The sequence below is a fragment of the Lepisosteus oculatus genome, chromosome 7 (genome assembly GCF_040954835.1).
Source record: "Lepisosteus oculatus isolate fLepOcu1 chromosome 7, fLepOcu1.hap2, whole genome shotgun sequence".
NCBI lineage: Eukaryota > Metazoa > Chordata > Actinopteri > Semionotiformes > Lepisosteidae > Lepisosteus > Lepisosteus oculatus.
The window spans coordinates 20,672,070-20,691,037 of NC_090702.1; the positions used below are offsets into that span (position 1 = coordinate 20,672,070).

The following is an 18,968-nucleotide window of genomic DNA, read 5'->3' on the forward strand; positions in this document are numbered from 1 at the left end:
TATCAGATGGAAATGTGTCTCCTGATTAATCTTTATCATTTCTTCTTGTATAGTAGCCACAGCAGTTCTGCTGGGACTTTTTGAAAACCTTTGACCTTTAAGACCTACAGTAGGACCCATCCTTTCTGAAAAGTACCTAATTTTAAAGACAGCACTAAAAAAGAACTGGCTAAATATAATGACAATGCTTCACATCCTCTTTTTATGATGATTTCCATAATTGTACAATACATCTGAAGCAACAGGGAACTGAAATAACAAAGCAATAAAGATCTGTACACTTGTTTTTTTACAAGTAGCTACTTAACAATTACATACACAATTGTTGTTCTAACCCCTTAATTAGGATAAAAGCTACTGTACTTTGTGCTTGCCATAAATACTGTATATTTAAAAGTAAAACCACACAGTCCAGATGACTGAACAATTTTAAATAGGCAGGTGGAAAGCTCTATGCTATCTCTCACCTAAAAGCATAAATAGCAGCACTGTAAAGACCTCAACCGCTCCATGTCCCCAATCTATCCATACACCCTCTCCCACAATGGTCTAAAGGCTTATAATTAGTTCCTGGGGATAATTAGACCACGTTCCTGGGGACAAATGAAGATAAAACTTTCCTTATTTCAGTAACATTATCTTGTGAATTTCTATATATGGATACATAAAGAAAAACATTTTAATTAAAAGATAAAACCACACCCTGCTTGGATAATGCCCAAGATCACCTGGCTGTGGTGTGATTATAGGTAGTCTCTCTGCAAGAAAAGTTTTCTGGAGAGTGAAAAGTTCTGCTTCATCAGAGGGTCAACACGCAGGCCCAGGAATTTGAGATCTATCTGATCCATCTACGTAATTATTTTCTATCAGATTCTAGAAAGACAAAACCAGGGCATCGGCACAATGACTGGAGCTCGCCTTCTGCATGAAAATGATCTGCATGCTGGTAGACTGTTTAGGGGTGCAATTAGCAATTATGGGGCGAAATCTCCATGTCCTATGATCCAGACCACATCTAAAGCGGTAGCAGACAGAGTGGTAAAGTGTTTTATTCACAGTTTTGTCCTTGACAGATCTGATAAAAGACAACATATGTGGAGACACTCCGCTGTCGTCTGTTTTATTGTTCAAGCCAACTGGTAGGTACAACTGTGGGTCAAAGTGTAAAAGTGTGGGTCATTAAGAGCTTAGCAGAACCTGTGGGACAACTGAGTGTGGTCCTGGAGGCTTAGATGATCTAAACTCTTAATGACTAATCTAATCAGTTTATTGTTCGAAGTGTACATTAACTACTGTTCAGTTTTCTTTATATGAATATGAACTACATTATAAAGTTTTTTTGCCCACTGTATTCAACAAGTAACAGATTACTTTTTATAGCTCAATTAGCATGAAACAGCTGGGATGTATGGCCCCTAAAAATACCTTGTTCCTAGTGATGTACAGTATTTTACAGGTTTCTAAGCAATCCAGTTCAGTAGTTCAGTATTCTTGTCTGGTAAGCTAAACCAAACATATAAAAAGGCTTCTAAAGAGGTTTATTTGCACATATGTACTGTAACAGAAATAAATAATTTGACTAACAACTGTGCTATGTGCTATGATTAAAAAAAATCCCATAGGGTTTTATTTTAGAGATTACTACAATATATTCATTTCCTGGAAATGTTCTAAACTCACAACACATTAAACATTTTTTGTACCATTAAATTTAACACAGCCATTCACACGTCTGAGAAGACCTTAGTGTGCAACTCATTTCTAATTCAATTAAGCCTGTTACTTACAGCTTGTGAAAATAGCACATTCTCCACATGTGAGCACAGCCATATACCGTAACATATGGCTCATAATGTTCTTTAAAGACTGATGGATATCAACAGAAATAGAATTCAAAAGTAACTCTATATTCTTTATATTTAGAGACATCTTAAAAAGGCTAGTCTGCAAAGCCACTTTTAGAAGTTAGTTCTAAATAACATTTGCTGCTCAAACCGTACAGTGTATTACATCTGAAACACAAGAGCTCTCAATTCAAGCAAAGATAAGCCAGCACAATCGGAGGCTATATCCAGAAATCTTATAATAGAAATGACACAGAACATTAATTAGACTTGCATCCACAAACTTTAAACTATTGTGGTTACCCCTTAACTTTGCCTATAACCCCCAAAACTAAAAAGAGGGTGGATTAATATGTTGGGTTCAACATCTGTAACTATAGATACTGCTTCTTCTTATCCACACTTTCATCTATATAAAGCAGATGATACTGAAAGCTTTTGAAACAAGTAAACCACTCTCAGCACTTGTAAATATTCCAAACAATCTTAACATGGTCCTCTTATGTGAGTATCTTCTTATTGGTAAGGGCTACAACCGGTAAAATAAGTAAAACAACATTACTCAAAAAAAATAAAAGAGAGAGTATATACCCTGCAATATCATACAACATTACCAAGGCTTCTTACCTTCAGCTGAGAGGCCCTGTACATTCACTCCTCTGGCTTCTAAAAAGCTGAGGCAAGCATCCACATTCTCAATCTGCAACACAGTTAAAAACAACAAGAAAATCAGACCCTCAAGGAAAAAAAGCATAAGTCAGTGAGATGTATGAATAATTCAAATCCATCACACACATTGGCATTTGGCAACATTTAACAAGAATGATTAGTTGTAATTGTCAGAGTTCCATAAAGATTTCATTGTTAATATGAGGTGGTCACTCAACTATTCTGAAGTGGCCTTGAATGACACAGGAGTCTGTACCCAACCCACCTATTGTTTGACATGAACATTAAGTGCCACAAATGCTCAGCCGGGAAAAATGTGTGTATGAGATGAAACTGCTTTTCATATGACAGGAGATGTGAATGATTGCCTGAATGAAAGAATGCCAAACAACAACAACAAAAGGAAATCTTGCAAAGGACCAACAACAATGAGACGTACAGTATTTGGCAGGAAAAGTACATCAAGTGTTCAATTTTTTTTAAATGGAATGACAGCAGTCATTATCTTTTTTGCCCTTTACATATTTATCACTTACTCTCTCTTTCATTAAATCCCTTCACAGAAGAGCTCTTTTGTACTCCTCTACCATAGCTACTGTACGGCACTGTACTGTTCATTTGTGGGCAGCCCACTTAAGCCAGGCAGCAATCCAAAGTCTGGGAAGGGAAATGAGCCCTCTGTCTCTAGGCATGGGTCTGTCACCTTGTAGGACACTGGACAGAAGCCAGCAAAGACCAATCTGACCTCAAATGAATTCTGATGGTGTTGCAACATTCTTCTGAATGTACATCTGGGATGTGTCACACAAACAGAAAGCTGTGACTTGGTAAAGACCAATTATTACAATTGGGTTTTTTATCATGATTAAAATACTAGGAAGAAAAAAAACTATGAGAATAAGAACAGAAGAAAGGTAACAAATGAAAGGAAGCCAATAAGGCCCATCTGGACGTTAATATTTAATTGATCCAAAGAACTCATACAGCCATTTCTTGAAAGAAAACTGTTTATCAGCTTCAACACCATGGCTGGGTAACTTTGTCCATACTTCCTCAATCTTTTGGACAAACAAGGATTTTGTACTCAGATTTCCTTTTCCTAAACAACAGGTGTAAACTTAAAAAGCGTAAAAAGAAATTCTGAAAATGAGAGGAGGCTGTCTGATCCACCTAGTGCGTTTGGTTTTTAGCTGCTACTCCTTGCATCTCATCCACCCATTTCGCAAAATATTAGATGAATTTTTACATCAAAAAGTTGACGAATACTTTAAAAACATTTTGAACATTCTTAATTCATTGGTTTCTATTTGTGTCCCTTGGAATGCATAGGGGTCCCCTTATAGACTTATTCATATCATATCCCCTTGTACTCCTCACTGTTCAAGATTGAAAAGATGGACTACAGTTCTTTCAGTCTCTCAGTGTAGGACATTTATTTAAGCCTCAGAATGCATCTGGGTGCTCAACACTGGACTGCATGCAGAGCAGCAACTTTCTATATATGTTCTACAATGAAAACTATACACAATTTTAACAATCAATCAAGGTTTATTTATCAAATACACAAGACAGCATGCAGTAGTAGTTGCTGGCAATGAAATGTCTTTTCCACGAGCTCACTGGGGGGGGGGGGGGGGGGGAGGGTTAATCACAAAATTCAAGTTATAAAATAAAGTAACATTATAATACAGAATAGTGCAATAGAAATTGAATGAAATAAACTCAGAGAGAGTTAAATATAAATAGAGCTGCTATGTGTTCAGGGTGTGCGCAATACATTATGTCCAAGTAGTGCAGTGTGCCAAATACAATTAAAACTGTATGTCCATGTAGCCATTAGAGGTGATTTGCTGAAGGAGCTGCAGGTTGGCTATTTAGCAGTCTTATTGCCTGGAGGTAGAAGCTGTTCCATAATCTGTTAGTCTTTGACTGAATGCTTCAATACCATTTACCAGACGGTAGGAGAGAAAACAGTTTGCGACTGGGATGACTGGGGTCCTTGAGAATGGACCTGAACTTCTTAAGACATCTAGCTTAGTAGGTGTCCTGGATGTTTGGTAGATCACAGCCAGTAATGAGCTGCGCTGACTTCACCACCCTCTGCAGTACTTTGCGATCCCGGGCGGAGCAGTTCCCATACCAGGCAGTGATGCAACCAGTCAGGATGCTCTCAATAGTGCACCTTTAGAAGTTGGCCTGGATATGTGATGGCATGCCAAACATCTTTAGCCTACGGAGAAAGAATAGGCGCTGCCGTGCTGTTTTGACCACGATGTTGGTGAGGTGGATCCAGATTAAGTCCTCTGTGATGTTAACTACCAGGAACTTAAAACTGCTGACCCTCTCCACTGAAGTCCCATTGATATACCGTAAATGGGTGTGTGATCTCCTCCCTTGTTTCCTATAGTCCACAATCATCTCCTTAGTCTTACTGATGTTCAGAAATAGGTTGTTCTCCTGGCACCGTGGTGCCAGGGCTTCAACCTCATCCCTGTCCTTAGACTCATCACCATCTGTGATCAGGCCAATGACTGTTGTATTGTCTACAAACTTAATGATGGAGTTTGAGTTATGCCTGGCGACACAATCATGGTAAATAAGGAGTAGAGGACAGGGCTAAACAAACAGACCTGGGGGGCTCCTGTGTTTAGGGTCAGTAGTATAACATATGACTAAAATTCTATACTATAAACTACATATCCTAACAATTTATCTTTTTAATGTTTCCTCTCATTGACAAGAAGTTGAAAATGATGTGTCTACATACTGTAAACACATATAAATACTTTTTATGGGTCTTGGAGCCCTGTACTGCCTATTTTATAGTATATTTATACAGCAGTTATGTTTTTTATACCTGTAACACTCTGCATTTGTCTACATTAAATGTCATCTGCCAGATGTCTGCCAGTCCTGATTTCTATCTACAGTAAATGTTTGAATTTCCTTTGCTGCTTCCACAGCGTAAACTAATCCTCCTAATTTGGTATTATCTGTGAATTTATATAATTTTCTAACTATACCAGAGCGTATATCATGTATAGCAATCTAGATTATTGCTATACATTAGGAAGAGTAGTGCTCCTAACACTGATCCATATTATACTCTCCTATTAATAACGTTCTTCCCTTATCTGTACTATGTTTTATACCCATTAACCAGTTCTCAATTCAAAAAGTTTTCTTTAAATATACACTGTATGGCCAGGAATTTGAGAATTCATCCTTCATTAGAAACAGTATTAAATGCTCTGTTTGTATCCATTACTAACCATTAGTTACAGATGACATGTCTCTTGAAAAGACTATCTTCCAGGATACTACTGCCATACAGATTCCTCTAGTACAGTTCTAATTATATTTTCTATAACCTTACATGCAATAACACTTTTAATGGTTTAGAATTACAAGTTTTGCCATCCCTTCAGGGATGAGTGCTTGTAGTTCTGTAGTCCATGAGTATTACTGTACTTCTATTTGTTTTGCTAATTCTGCACAGAGCAAATAAGTAGAAAACAATGTTTTTACAGTAAGAAAAATAAGTGCCAGCTGGTACAGCTTTTTAATTTTCTAATCAGCATTAACTGGGCTAATAATTCTGTGTAAGAGATGAATAGGTGGAAAGCTAGACTGCTAGATCAGAAGGCTGAAAGAACATATTCTGCACATCTGTAACATGTTGCGCCTCAGTAGCTGAATGTGCAAAAACCAACAAAGACATTTGTTTATTAACAGACCTATCTGTTCTTAACATGTGGCTGAATACACATATGTACCCACACGTGCAGAAAACCTAAATCTGTAATTATTTCCAAGCATTAATTTTTTTATCAGAAGACAAAAAAACTTATAAATGTTCTAGTTCCTAGTGAAGGACAAATGTGACACATGAACTTTTCAATAAAAGCCTATGCACAGGAATTTAAGCTTTTTGCTGAACAACTGCATATACTGTGATACACGAAATTACATTTAAGTGAAAACAGCTTTACATTTACAGATTCATTCACTTCCTTTAAAAAAAGTTTTCAATATACTTTTATGTTTCAAAATGTCTAATTGGGGAAACTACAATTCAAAGACATATAAGCATACCGCATGAATTATGAATTATGAAATTTAATCTTAATGAGTTCTGGCCATTTCACAAAGTAAGCGAACTTTCACTGGGACTGAGCGCATAACAAGCTTTGACTAAACAGGCTGGTATCTCATACAGTATATCAAGATAAGCAAGGCTGAGCCTAGTAAGTACTGGAATGGAAATAATTTCCCAATTAATGCTTCAACGAAGTGATTGAGGACAATATGTTGTATCATGTGATATCCTTTTACGAAGCTCCTGACCAATTGGTCACTACAGATCTCAAGGTACTTTTAAGAGTAGAGTAAACCCAGTGTCAAGTTTAAATAGAACTTTGGACTTGAAGGAGCTGGCCTACCTACAGTATACAATATATCCCCCTGAATTTAACTGGTGAATTAACGTTTCTGTTGTGTAGTAGGGCTGGTGACAATTGCTACCAAGCATCCCCCAGGTACTGTACATGTACAGTAGGTGCTACACTCACAGTAAAGGGTGAATGGGGGATAAGCTGGTTAAGGGCAGCTAGCCCTGAGAGGCAGTTTAAGAACATTTTTTATATTTACTGTATACTGAACACATACAGTAGGGTAATAGGTTTGAATCATCTTATTTTCTAAGCTTGTTAGGCAAATTGCTATAAGCTCTTGAACTTTTAACCTTCAGTAGAAAAGGCAGAGGATCTGTTGACTAATAATAATATTAAAATAAGTACTATATCTTATTGAAATTTTATTTTACCTTATTCACTTTGTGTTTTACTTTGTAACAAACCTAATTATTCATGTTGAGACTCAACTTGTTCTAAAGTTATGCTTTCCTTAATATGTGGAGTGAAAACAGGGTATTAAGAGTAATACAAGGAGCAGTACTGACAGCAGGGTTTTCCTTTCATTTATAAAATCCCTCTTAAAATCCATTTATAGACTAATATGCAGCCAGCAATATTTAAAATACTGCTTATACTGCAATATTTAAAATGGCAAAAGAGTGTTAACATTTTCACTGCATTTTGTAATAAACCGCTATTTTGGCAAGTGGTTTCTCATTTTATCGTGTGGGATTGTAACTAGTTTATGAGGAATACACAGTACAGTATTTAAGCTGTGTAGATTGTTGGAGTGGGAAAGCACGTTTCAGTCTCAAATGTGTCATGACATTCAATTTAGAAGCAGGGAGAGATGCATTTAAAAACTGAATGAAACCTAGAACACATTAATAACAGTGTTCTGTTGAACAATAAGAACAGAACAATGTACTGTAATTGTCCAATTGCAGTGCATGCATTCACCTCCAGTATGTGTCATATGAATCAGAATTTATTGATACTCCTTCATGTTTCAATTAAGAGCCATCACAGTGTAAACAAAATTCAAAAAGATGACAGATGAAAAGTCTTGTACGGCCTTGGAGTTTGCTATGGCTTCAGTAAGTGCCCACTACAGAGAAGCATAACTTATGCTGATCAAGAGCAAAAGCATTCAAAGCAAAAATTATTCTATTCTAATGAAGAAAATGGGAAAAATGTGAATGTTCAAATCAATGTAAAAACACTGAACAGAGTATGAATTCCAAATAAGGTTTACACAACATTCAAAGTGTCTCCAGCACATATACAGTACTTACACCTCTATAAATAGTGTATCTCATAATTTGAAGATAAGCAGTGTCTTCTGAGTTCTTATTGTTGTTCTAGTCTTATTTGGACAGTCAATGTACAGTATGAGCATAACAGATTTATATACAAAATATGGATGCTGTGAAATCCTGCTACAACTTCACCAAGGAAATTGACTGCTATAGAAATGTCTTCGCCAGCACATTGAAGAGTACCTATCTCTGCTGCTACATAGACTTTTGATGTGCATACTGCACTGTGTATCAGTAAAAATAACATTTAATAAAATATTTCTGGAACAATTTATTTTAAGTACACAAATACCATTCATTCCAGTGATTATGATTTTGCTGCAGCTGAAAATGCTCTATTTGGAAGCACCACTGCCACTAGCGTTTGAGAAGAAAAGCTGTAACATACAAAAAAAAACAGACAAACAACAGATGAAACTGTGGTGATTGCCTATAAATTCTTGTGGTCACTTAAGTCTAATTAGTAACCAAATAATTTATATTAAACTGTTACATGTTTAAAAGATTTTATTATATGAAGCCAGTTTAATTACCCTCTTCTTGCCTGGGCTGACCACAGTTGTTCTTTGAAGTCCAAACACTAACAGCTTGATGAAGCTCTTTTCTTCATTTAAACTAGGAACAGCTGAACTCAGTAACAGTTTAAGTAGAAAAGGGAACTATAACGTACTTCCCATTTTGTTAAGGTTTCAGAATTTCCTAATTAAATAAATATTCTGGAGATATACTAGTTTTTCAGGTAACTGACTGCAGAAAGCAGCTTAAAAATGCCATGAAATATCCTGCATCAGCATGTTCTTGCTGATTAATGAAGTCAAATCAATTAATAGCTTGGCGATCACACATACAGTATGAAGTATATTTTTAGGCTAGACTTAAAAGCTTCCAATGTGACTAAGTCCCAGATTTGTTTTGGGATGTTGTTCTAAAACTTTGGGTAAAGCAACAAGTCCTGTCTCCCACATAGTTCAGAGGAACAGTAGGATCAGATAATAAACTTGTATCATCAGAGCAAAGGGCAAGTTTAACAGAGTAAACAGATAATATCCTGACTAGATATTGGGAAGTTACAGTATACCATGTAGAATTGAACATACTGTAAGTTAGAAGTTTTTAAAACCAATTTAAAACCTGACAGAAAGCAAATGTATGGACTCCAGGTCAGGAGAAATGTGAAACCTTGTGTAGGACCTAGTCAAGATGCTAGATGCTGAATTCTGAACAGACTGTAAAGTGCAGTTTAGGAGACTCCTGCATAAATTATTTTTTTAGCTACAGACATGTTCTTCATTTTGGAATGAAACCCAAGCATAGTACCATCAATTGATAAGATTAAAAGACTGGATTTATTAAACTAATGGGGACAACCTTTAAAATGACCTCAGTCTAAACACAATTAAGAGGGACACAAGGTAGCACCCGAAACCCATTTTTCCCTTGTATAAGTGTGTCAGCAGAGTGGGGAAGGAAACAGCAGAGCAGCAGGGCTGCAGACTCACAGAGGTACTGTATATTCCCTTTAATAATTAGCAGGTGGGTGCTAGTCACTGAGGCTGAGGGAGAGAGGGGGCAAGCACAGCATCCGCTAACACAGCATGTGATAAAAATAACCAGGCATGGTGGTGCAGCGATTAGCAATGCTGCCTCGCAGCACTGGGGCCCTGGGTTGAAAGCCCAGGGTGCTATCTGTGTGGAGTTTGTATGTTCTCCTCAGATTCAGGGGATTGGCCTCTGGGTAGTGTGCTTTCTTCCCAAAGTCTAAAGACATACCGGTAGGTTAATTGGCTTCTGGGAAAATTGGTCCTGGTGTGAGAATGTGTGTGTCTGTGTGTGCGCTGTGATGGACTGGTGTCCCATCCAGGGTGTACCCTGCCTTGTACTCGTTGCTTGTCGGGATAAGAAAATGCCAGGTTAAAATGGATATGTTCCTCCCCTGCTCATACAGAGGGGGGTTGAAGTGTCTACAGTATGTATGAAGGAAAGGTACTAAAGAAATGTTGTACAAAGTCCAGCATGCTGTGGTGTTTAACAGTAGCCTTCCTTTATGGTTAAGTACCATTATACTGTAGCAGTAACTGAATTGTTAAAAACCAGAATATACTAGCATGAGATCACTTCATCTGATGAGCAGCTGTCATTGAGTCAATGAGGCAGCTCTGCTCTGTGCTCCATTCCTATAGGTTCTTGGAAGTAGCCATGGTTTAAAGTAAAATGATGCCCTGTAATGAAAGGATCATGCAAACAGAGCAAGTGAGTCAGACCAACATGACCCAGCCTGCTGAAGAGAGCACGTCAGGATATTAACTGAACTCTCTCTTTTAAAGGCACATCATTATATTTTTATGGCTGCAAAGGAACAAGTAATAGGTTTACTTGTGACCAGGTGACCTCTTGTACCTCCAGGAAACTCATTTACTGTATCTCTTGCAGGAAATGCCCAGCTATCTACATTGGGAAAACCGGAAGGAGACTAGGAGACTGATTCAGAGAACACGTTAGGGCTGTGAAGATTAAAGACTTCCCCAAGCCCATAGTTTCTCATTTCACCTCAGACAACCATGATCTCACTGATCTCTCTATCTGTTTTCTCAAAGAAGGGTTTCTTAACTCCCATAGCAGAAAGACATCAGAAACAAAAATTATCCTGAAACTTGATTCACACCTTCCCCCATCTCTCAATGACAGACTTGTTTTCATGTAATCTTCTCTATTCACATGCAGGTTTCGACTTAACACCTCTCTCAACTTTGCATGACCTGAGTGGCCTCTCTGCCTCTCCCCTGCTCTCAGCTTTTGTTCTCCTATGCTATCTAATCTTTGCCGTCTGCCCTGCCTTAGCCACAGAGCCATGCAGCTACTGTACCCACCTGAACTATTATATTTTTAATTTATTTTTAAATTTATTGACCTTTTGATCAAGGGCAATTTTAATGTTTCCTTTGTTCATCTTTGTGCTCATTGGAAATCCCATCTCGAAGACATCTTGAAATGTTAACAAAAATATACTTGGTTAAGTCGTAAATTATTAAATGCAGGGTGCTTAAAGTATTTAAACACTCTTCAGCTAAGATGGTGGTCCAAAAGAGAAAGTACTTCCAGACTGTTCCTAGACATTCACTGTATTGTCTTCTGAAGGTCATTTTTAAATGTCCAAGTTCTAGTCTGACAGTACCGAGAGGTAAATTTGAAAATCTGGAACACGCAAAACAGTTACTGAGTAATTTTAAAATACATTCTATTTTTAAATTAATAAAAAACAAGGTCTGGAAATCCTACAAAAGTAATTGGTTAATATACAAAGCTTCAATTAATTAAACTAAATAATTTAAATGAAAAGGAATGTTTGCATAAACTGAATTATAAGTCTATGAAAATACAGTATAGTCATTAAGTTTACAGATGTGATTGGTACATTTTACTACCACGACTGAATACTAGGCCATGAAGCAGATAGAAAAGTTTCCAAATTCACTTCTAACTTCAGTCACTAGATGGCAGAATGGCATTCAGCTTTATTCATAAAGAATAAGAAGCCAGACTGTGCTCCGGCGAAGAAGTTTAAGTACAGTAGGTAGCTGCGTTAGCATGCGTAGGCTACAAAGGAACAGGTAAAGGTTTATTCCAGGCTGAAAGGAAAGGAAAAGAAACACAACGTTTTGCCTGTGGAGCCTTCTTCAGCTGATGTATCCACAGCCAAAACGTTGTCTCTCATTTCTTTTCCTTTCAGCTTGAAATAAACCTTTACCTGTTTCCATGCTTCTATGAATACATTAAATGAATAGCTTTGTGTTCATTACAGTGCTCTTTATATTCTTAGAAGAAAAGATAAGAGTTGACCTTAACCCCAAATTGCATGAAACCAACACAGTAATGAAGCTGAACTAAAATATGATTAAAGGACAATCCGCATTTGTTTATGCTATTCAGGTATGGTAAGGACACAATTTATTCATTATCTTGTGCTTCATTACAATATGCACATAATGGTGTTTACATTTTAAAGATAAATTTTGCTTTCTGCAATTTTAATTTGCCATTTGGGTTTCTGCATCAGCTTGCTTGTTTCCTTGGTAACTGAGACACTCTATAGGCCAAACCATCCTTCACTGCCTCCGCTATACACACCCCAGAAGAAATTTTGTGACTTTCTTTCTCAGACGTTAGGAGCTGGTTATGAATCATGTCAATGCTGCTAGGAATTTTCCTTGAAATGAACTGCTTACCCAGAAAGCAGCAGTTGCTTGAACATTATTTTCCATTAGAGCCTCTCTCAGGCCTGTCTCTCTCCTTGTGAGGTCCACTGCACACTACCTATCCTTCTCCTAGACTAATTACTGAATTCCTTTATAATTCTGCTGCACTGCTAAAGTGTGCCCACAATATATACTATACAGAGACCTAAAACTAAATGATTCCTGATGTATCAGTGCATTTACTGTAAGCATTAAAGAAGGAAGGATAAAGTGAAGGGGTATCTGTGAGAGAATGGAAAATCAGGAAAAGCTTATGTATTACTATGAAACAGAACAGAAGTAGTTACAGCAAGGATCATTTATTTGTACAGGAAGACATAACTTGGTAAATTAAACATATTCACATAAAAATGGGACAGACATTCAATCTCCAGAGAGCTCTGAAATAAAAAAACTCACAAATCCCCTGTGAACTGAATATAAAACAGCCCCTTGAATATTTGATGAATCTCAATACTTTTGGCAAATATTTTACACATGGCAACAATATATTTTGGTTCTTATTCACAAAAGGGCTATAACGTAATAAGTTGTGTAAAAAATAAGAAGTGATACTGTACACAAGCTGAATAAGCTAATTACATGTTAATGTATGCAAATAAAGTGGCAAGAGAAGTATTGATATGCACATGCTATTCACAAACTCTTCACAACTATAAAGTGCGTATCATGTGTATAATTGCCCCGATGAAAAGCTGCTGAAATGAGCTGAGATCATTTGTGTAAGAGAAGATGTTCGTAGATTATCTGAAAATAAAGGGAATCCTTGAGCGCAGTATCATTTTCTAGAGAAAAAAAAAAAGAAAAGTCCAGATAATTTTTTTCACAAACTCAATAGCATTTTTATACTCACAATATAAAATTCAGATTATTTAAAATAAATATTTCAGAGTATAATGTATTCTATAAAAATGTTGCTTCCAAACACTGTCTTGTCTACACTTCTCAGTTTCTACACTTTTTTGTATAATCAGTGGTTTAGACACCCAACACATGTAGCCACTACAGTACTGTCATCCTATAGCTGGATCCCTGCAGATTTCAGAATCTAAGCAAGGTTGTGACTGGTCATTAGTGGAGTTGAAAACCTACAGTAGCTGCAACTGTAAGTGGTGATGTTGGACCAGTAGGTGACACTCTTCCATCTGGATGAAAATTTCTCAATCAAATTATTGCCCTAGTGTGGTAACTACAGTCTGTAAGGCAGGAAATGTCATTCTTTGGATGAGATTTTAAACCATGCTTTTGACTAACTGCTCATTAAATATCCCTGTGACGCTGTAGTGGTGTTCACCCCAGTGGCCTAACTGAATTCCACTTTGAGCCTGCACAAAATTGCACTTAATTAGTGATGTAGTTCCTTACTTCTACTGATCTGCTGTACAGTAGGGCTGCTGCTCTGTAAATGCTGGCTCAAGTCACCCAATTCGGCACTGCATTTCAGGGATGAATGAAGTGGGTGCCTTATTATCTGTGAAGCACTTTTGGGATCCTTTGGGATCAAAAATACTATACAAATGTAAGCAATTATTATTTTCAAGTGCACATTCTGATAAGGAACATTTTCTCACTGATGTGTTTACATTACACACTCATGTTATTTAGACACACGTAGGTGTAGTACATGTCTTATATAAACTTTGTAGCGAAAAAAGAAAATCAGGAACTCTTCTACACCTACTGCATTCCTACCACTGCATGAAATGTAGTTGGTGACAGTATATGATTTTAATATTCCTTATCACATGTCTAAATGAGATATTGTAGGTTAAAAGAGTAAAAAATAAATAAATGTGTAGATTTAATGTTATACTATAAACAAGCATGATTTAAATGCTTCAAGACTGTATGAAAGTAAAAATATAAGATCAAGATTATATACATTAGTATTGTATAATGTGAAATTCTATCATTTGACAAATAGAAGTTTGCCTGTTCTTTTAGCAGAAATACATTGCAGACAGCAAAAATATTCTCATATAACACTGTCTGTTCCAAAACTGCTAGCATTTTCCCCCTGTGACTCTCCGAGCATTCAGTTAATAGTTTGCATCATCATTCTTTAATCTGGGGCCATAAGAAGTATTGACCATCTTGTGCTTAGCAGAAATGCCAGTAACAACCTATTTCATGATGGTTCAATCACTGTTGAAACATAAAATAATGGGACAGGATGGGACAGGATGCCAGGGGTTTTTAAATATATATCTCGCAAAGTACTGCCTAAAACATATACAGTACTGTACATTATGAATTTGTAAGGTTATACTTATCCATCCCAGCTCATCAAGCGAAGGTCAAAATGTTTTTAGCTGCTTTCAATTTTCCTTCCATTAATTTAACAATTAACATAACTCTTCCCATCTACAAGTAATTTAACCTTATGATTCTTTTTTTTTTTACACAATGAATGAAAAATGCACTCAACATTAGAAAAGCACTAGGAAGTGTTCAGTGAAACAGAACTCCACCGTTGACAGGTTCAATTTAAAAGGCTCTAAGTTCATGTCAGCAGAAACAGGAGAGTTAACAACACGTTAATTTTAAAAGGGCTCAGAAAATCTTTTAATGACTCTTTAATAAAATGCAGCCCATGCCAGAACAAATTCTAAGCAAGGTGCCCAGCGACATGAAGGCTCCCAGGAGTTCATATGATTTTTCGAGTGACCTAAAACGCACTATTAACACCCTTCGTTTCCCCCCCCGGTAGTTTAGTGAACAAAAACTCATTTTCTAAACTTCCTAATATGTACCAGATGAGTGGATCAAGGCATATCTGATTTAGTGTCAGACTAAATCTGCCCTTTGTTTTTTAAGGTTAGTGTATACATTAATGAAGCAACATAAGATTTGCAATGAGCAGGATGCATTCTATTAAAAGCTGCAAACGCCACTGTAAACGTTTGAGGGAAACTGGAATGAAATAAAAGTTTTCCGGTATATTTCAATATGAAATACTGAAAAATATCTCATTAAAGATTCAGGAAGTGCAGTGCTGTTATTCAAACATTTATGGACAGTAACAGATTAAGTGTGGGAGGCATCTAGAAATGTTAGCCTTTCCCAGAGGAAAAAAAAATGATCAAACGTCAGTAGTTCCTGACAGCTCTTTGCACAACTCAATAGCTTCTCAGTTAATTCAGAATTTTGAATCAGACTCTGCACATTTTTTGAATTGTAGATACTGAAGGTAATTAAGAGATTAAGAGATGTGAACTAAACTGAGAATGGTGTGTGTCACTACACTGTCAGACATCTTGTGCATTACAATCAGAATGGAATACAGATTATGTTTTCTACATTACAGCTCCTAACGAAGACTTAATTATATTAGGCATCACATGTTGTGCATTATGTAGAGGGTACTCAGTGCAAATGTTATTTTTCTTGTTGACTGGAAATGTAAAGCTATAAGAGAAAAAAAAAACTATTTTATTGCTTGCCTCACAATACTACCCTATCTATGTTATCTTAACTCTTATTTACAGTACAGTGACTAAATAGGTGAATTCAGGTCTCCACATTTGTATAAAATAATGTATATTATGGCAATTAGCTTTGTTAGTTTCCAAACAGACTTGTAATTCCACTGCATACCTAAGGTCAAAATTAATTAGCACCAACAGCTGTTTCAACCTTAATACAGTATTAAAAATCTGTACTTTGACCAGTAACAGGTTTCATAGAGGTAATGATTTCTCAGTATAATAGCCAGAGCTAAGCTGTACATTAATACATAAAGACTGTTGACTCTTGAACCACACCATAAAACCCGAATGTGTTTTGCACTATATATACAGTACTACTATTAATAATAATCTAATTTAAGTTTGAAATTAGATTTCATACACTCCTTGTGAGAGAATAGTCAGTATACATCACCACATTCTCAACATGAACCATAAAGATAACAGAGTATATGAATGGACAGTCTATACATAATAAAACAAATACAAATATTATTAACTGCAGCTTTTAGCAGGAGAAAATGTGTGTTTAGTGTGTAAGCTTTCTAATATATTGCAGGGATGTCGTATGTCTATATCTCTCTCTATCTACTGTATGTATTACAGCAATACAACTTTATATATAATTGAACATAATAGGTTTACTACCTTGGAAATGCAAAAACATCACCACATTCAAAAACTTTATATTTTGTTGAGTAGTGACCAATTTTATTTTCCAGTTGAAATTTAATTTTAATTAAGTTTGTTTATCCATATACTGTTTCTTTGTGCTTTGATGCTCCTGAGGGATAATCACAATTTACAATTACTGATAAATTTAATTTATACTCTATGATAGAGTTATGAACCACAATTTTAATGGTCACAATTTTAATAAAGTGTATAAATCTCATTGAAAGTGTTTAAATGTAAAACCTCAGTTTGGCTCAGAATTAATAACTTCACTAGACAATCCAATGACAGCTGTAGCCCCATAGTTTCAGAACATTATGATACTGCTTTTGCTAAAAAGTCCATATTTACCAAATTGCAGAAGTACAGAAGTTGTACCACAAAAAAGAATCGCAATGAATCACATGGTAACATTACTTGCAAGTAGACTCCTTAATATTGGTATAATGAATGGAAGTACAAAATGTGGTCTGCAAAATGAATATAATTTAGCACTGTTCAACATACCCAAACTTCAAATGGAATTTGTAATGGTAAAACCACATAGCAATAACTATGCAATAGCCTATCCTGGCAAGCAACGGGTGCAAGGCAGAATACACCCTGGACAAAGACACTCACACACTCACACCAATGTAGCACTCAGGTAAAACCCTTGCAAACGCGGTGAGAACATCCAAACTCCGTGGGAACAGCACCCCAGGTCCGGAAGTGAACCCAGGACCTCCGCAGCAATGCTAATCACTTTATCACCATGCCACCCCATAAAGTAATATGGTGAGACGTAATCAGTATCATAGCAACTGACATTCAGCAGCCATATCACCCTGCAACTCACAACTGGCAACCCACTGAGCTAAGCAGGTGTGAGCCTGGTCAGTACCTGGATGAGAGACCTCCTGGGAAAAACTAAGGTTGCTGCTGGAAGAGGTGTTAGTGGGGTCAGCAGGGGGTGCTCACCCTGCGGTCAGTGTGGGTCCTAATGCCCCAGTATAGTGACGGGGACGCTATACTGTAAACAGGCGCCGTCCTTCGGATGAGACGTAAAACCGAGGTCCTGACTCTCTGTGGTCATTAAAAATCCCAGGGCGTTTCTCGAAAAGAGTAGGGGTGTAACCCCGGCGTCCTGGCCAAATTTCCCATTGGTCCTTACCAATCATGGCCTCCTAATAATCCCCATTTATGAATTGGCTACATTACTCTGCTCTCCTCCCCACGGATAGCTGATGTGTGGTGAGCGTTCTGGCGCACCATGGCTGCCGTCGCATCATCCAGGTGGATGCTGCACATTGGTGGTGGTCGAGGGGAGTCCCCATTACCTGTAAAGTGCTTTGAGTGGAGTGTCCAGAAAAGCGGTGTAAAAGTGTAAGCAATTATTATTATTATTCAATGCATGCTTTTTAATTTACTGCATGGATTCAGTTTATCCCTAATGAACAACAATCTTGATAAGATGCCTGAATCATATTTTAAGTTGCCCTACTGTACAATGTATCATCCTGATAAAGGACGAAAAAGCAAACTTGCTTGGCACTTCTCAGATTAAATCTAAACACAATTTTCAAACACAATTTTTGGATCAAGTGGAGGGTTAATTAATGTAATCTAGATTCTGACCGCAAATCGCTATAATATCGAGCCCTTATTTGGGGAATATTAAAGGAGGAACACCTGGTGGAAGTAAATCTATTTTTTTGGTCATTAATACAACCTTAATGCTCGCATAAAACAAAGAGTGTGAGCACACTGGGGGGGGTTAACATTCAATAGTGCTGGATTAGCAGCACCCCTCCATTACTCCAACACTCCACTTCAGATGCGCATTTAAAAAGGCATGCCTGGCATCCAACATAATAGAATGTGGGTGGAATTACAGCCATTCTTTATATGTAAGTTATTTTGCTGCGCACGACTTTAGTGTCAAGTGTCAACAGAAATAACTAACGACTCCTTGCACTCCAGAAAATATAGTGCAGGGGCAATTACAACTGAGACAAGATGCCACTGAAAATTTGAAAGTGTTGTCAGATTTAGATCAATTGATAATCCCAGGAGGCAACGAAGCTCTTTAAACGATTTTTGTAAGCATGCAATTTAAAATGTTCTTTGTGTATTCTTTTATGAGTAAATGCAAACATAATAAAAAAAACTACACAATAAAAAAGTAGTATTTCTGAGTATGCAGGAAGACATAGATGACAATCCAATAACATGTTGACGTTTTTGGACCCACAATTGCAACGCAGTGAAGTGTAATTATGGTCAGTACTGTTGTTTATTACTCTCTCAGCTTGATCATGTCACTAAGCCAAAGCCACAACTATAT

General features: G+C 36.9%; 1 protein-coding gene across 10 annotated transcripts in view; it reads right to left on the reverse strand.

The window, feature by feature from the left end:
- nav3 (neuron navigator 3) overlaps positions 1-18,968 on the reverse strand; it is a 350,214-nt gene that overhangs the window by 129,051 nt on the left and 202,195 nt on the right. For 9 of the 10 annotated variants that reach the window (XM_015352852.2, XM_015352850.2, XM_015352847.2 and 6 more), the window contains one exon: positions 2,472-2,544. In XM_015352852.2, coding sequence (XP_015208338.2) covers positions 2,472-2,544 — 73 coding nt within the window. Of the gene's footprint in view, positions 1-2,471; positions 2,545-8,780; positions 8,840-18,968 lie in introns of those variants that run through there. The other variant, XM_069192265.1, reaches the window with a different exon arrangement.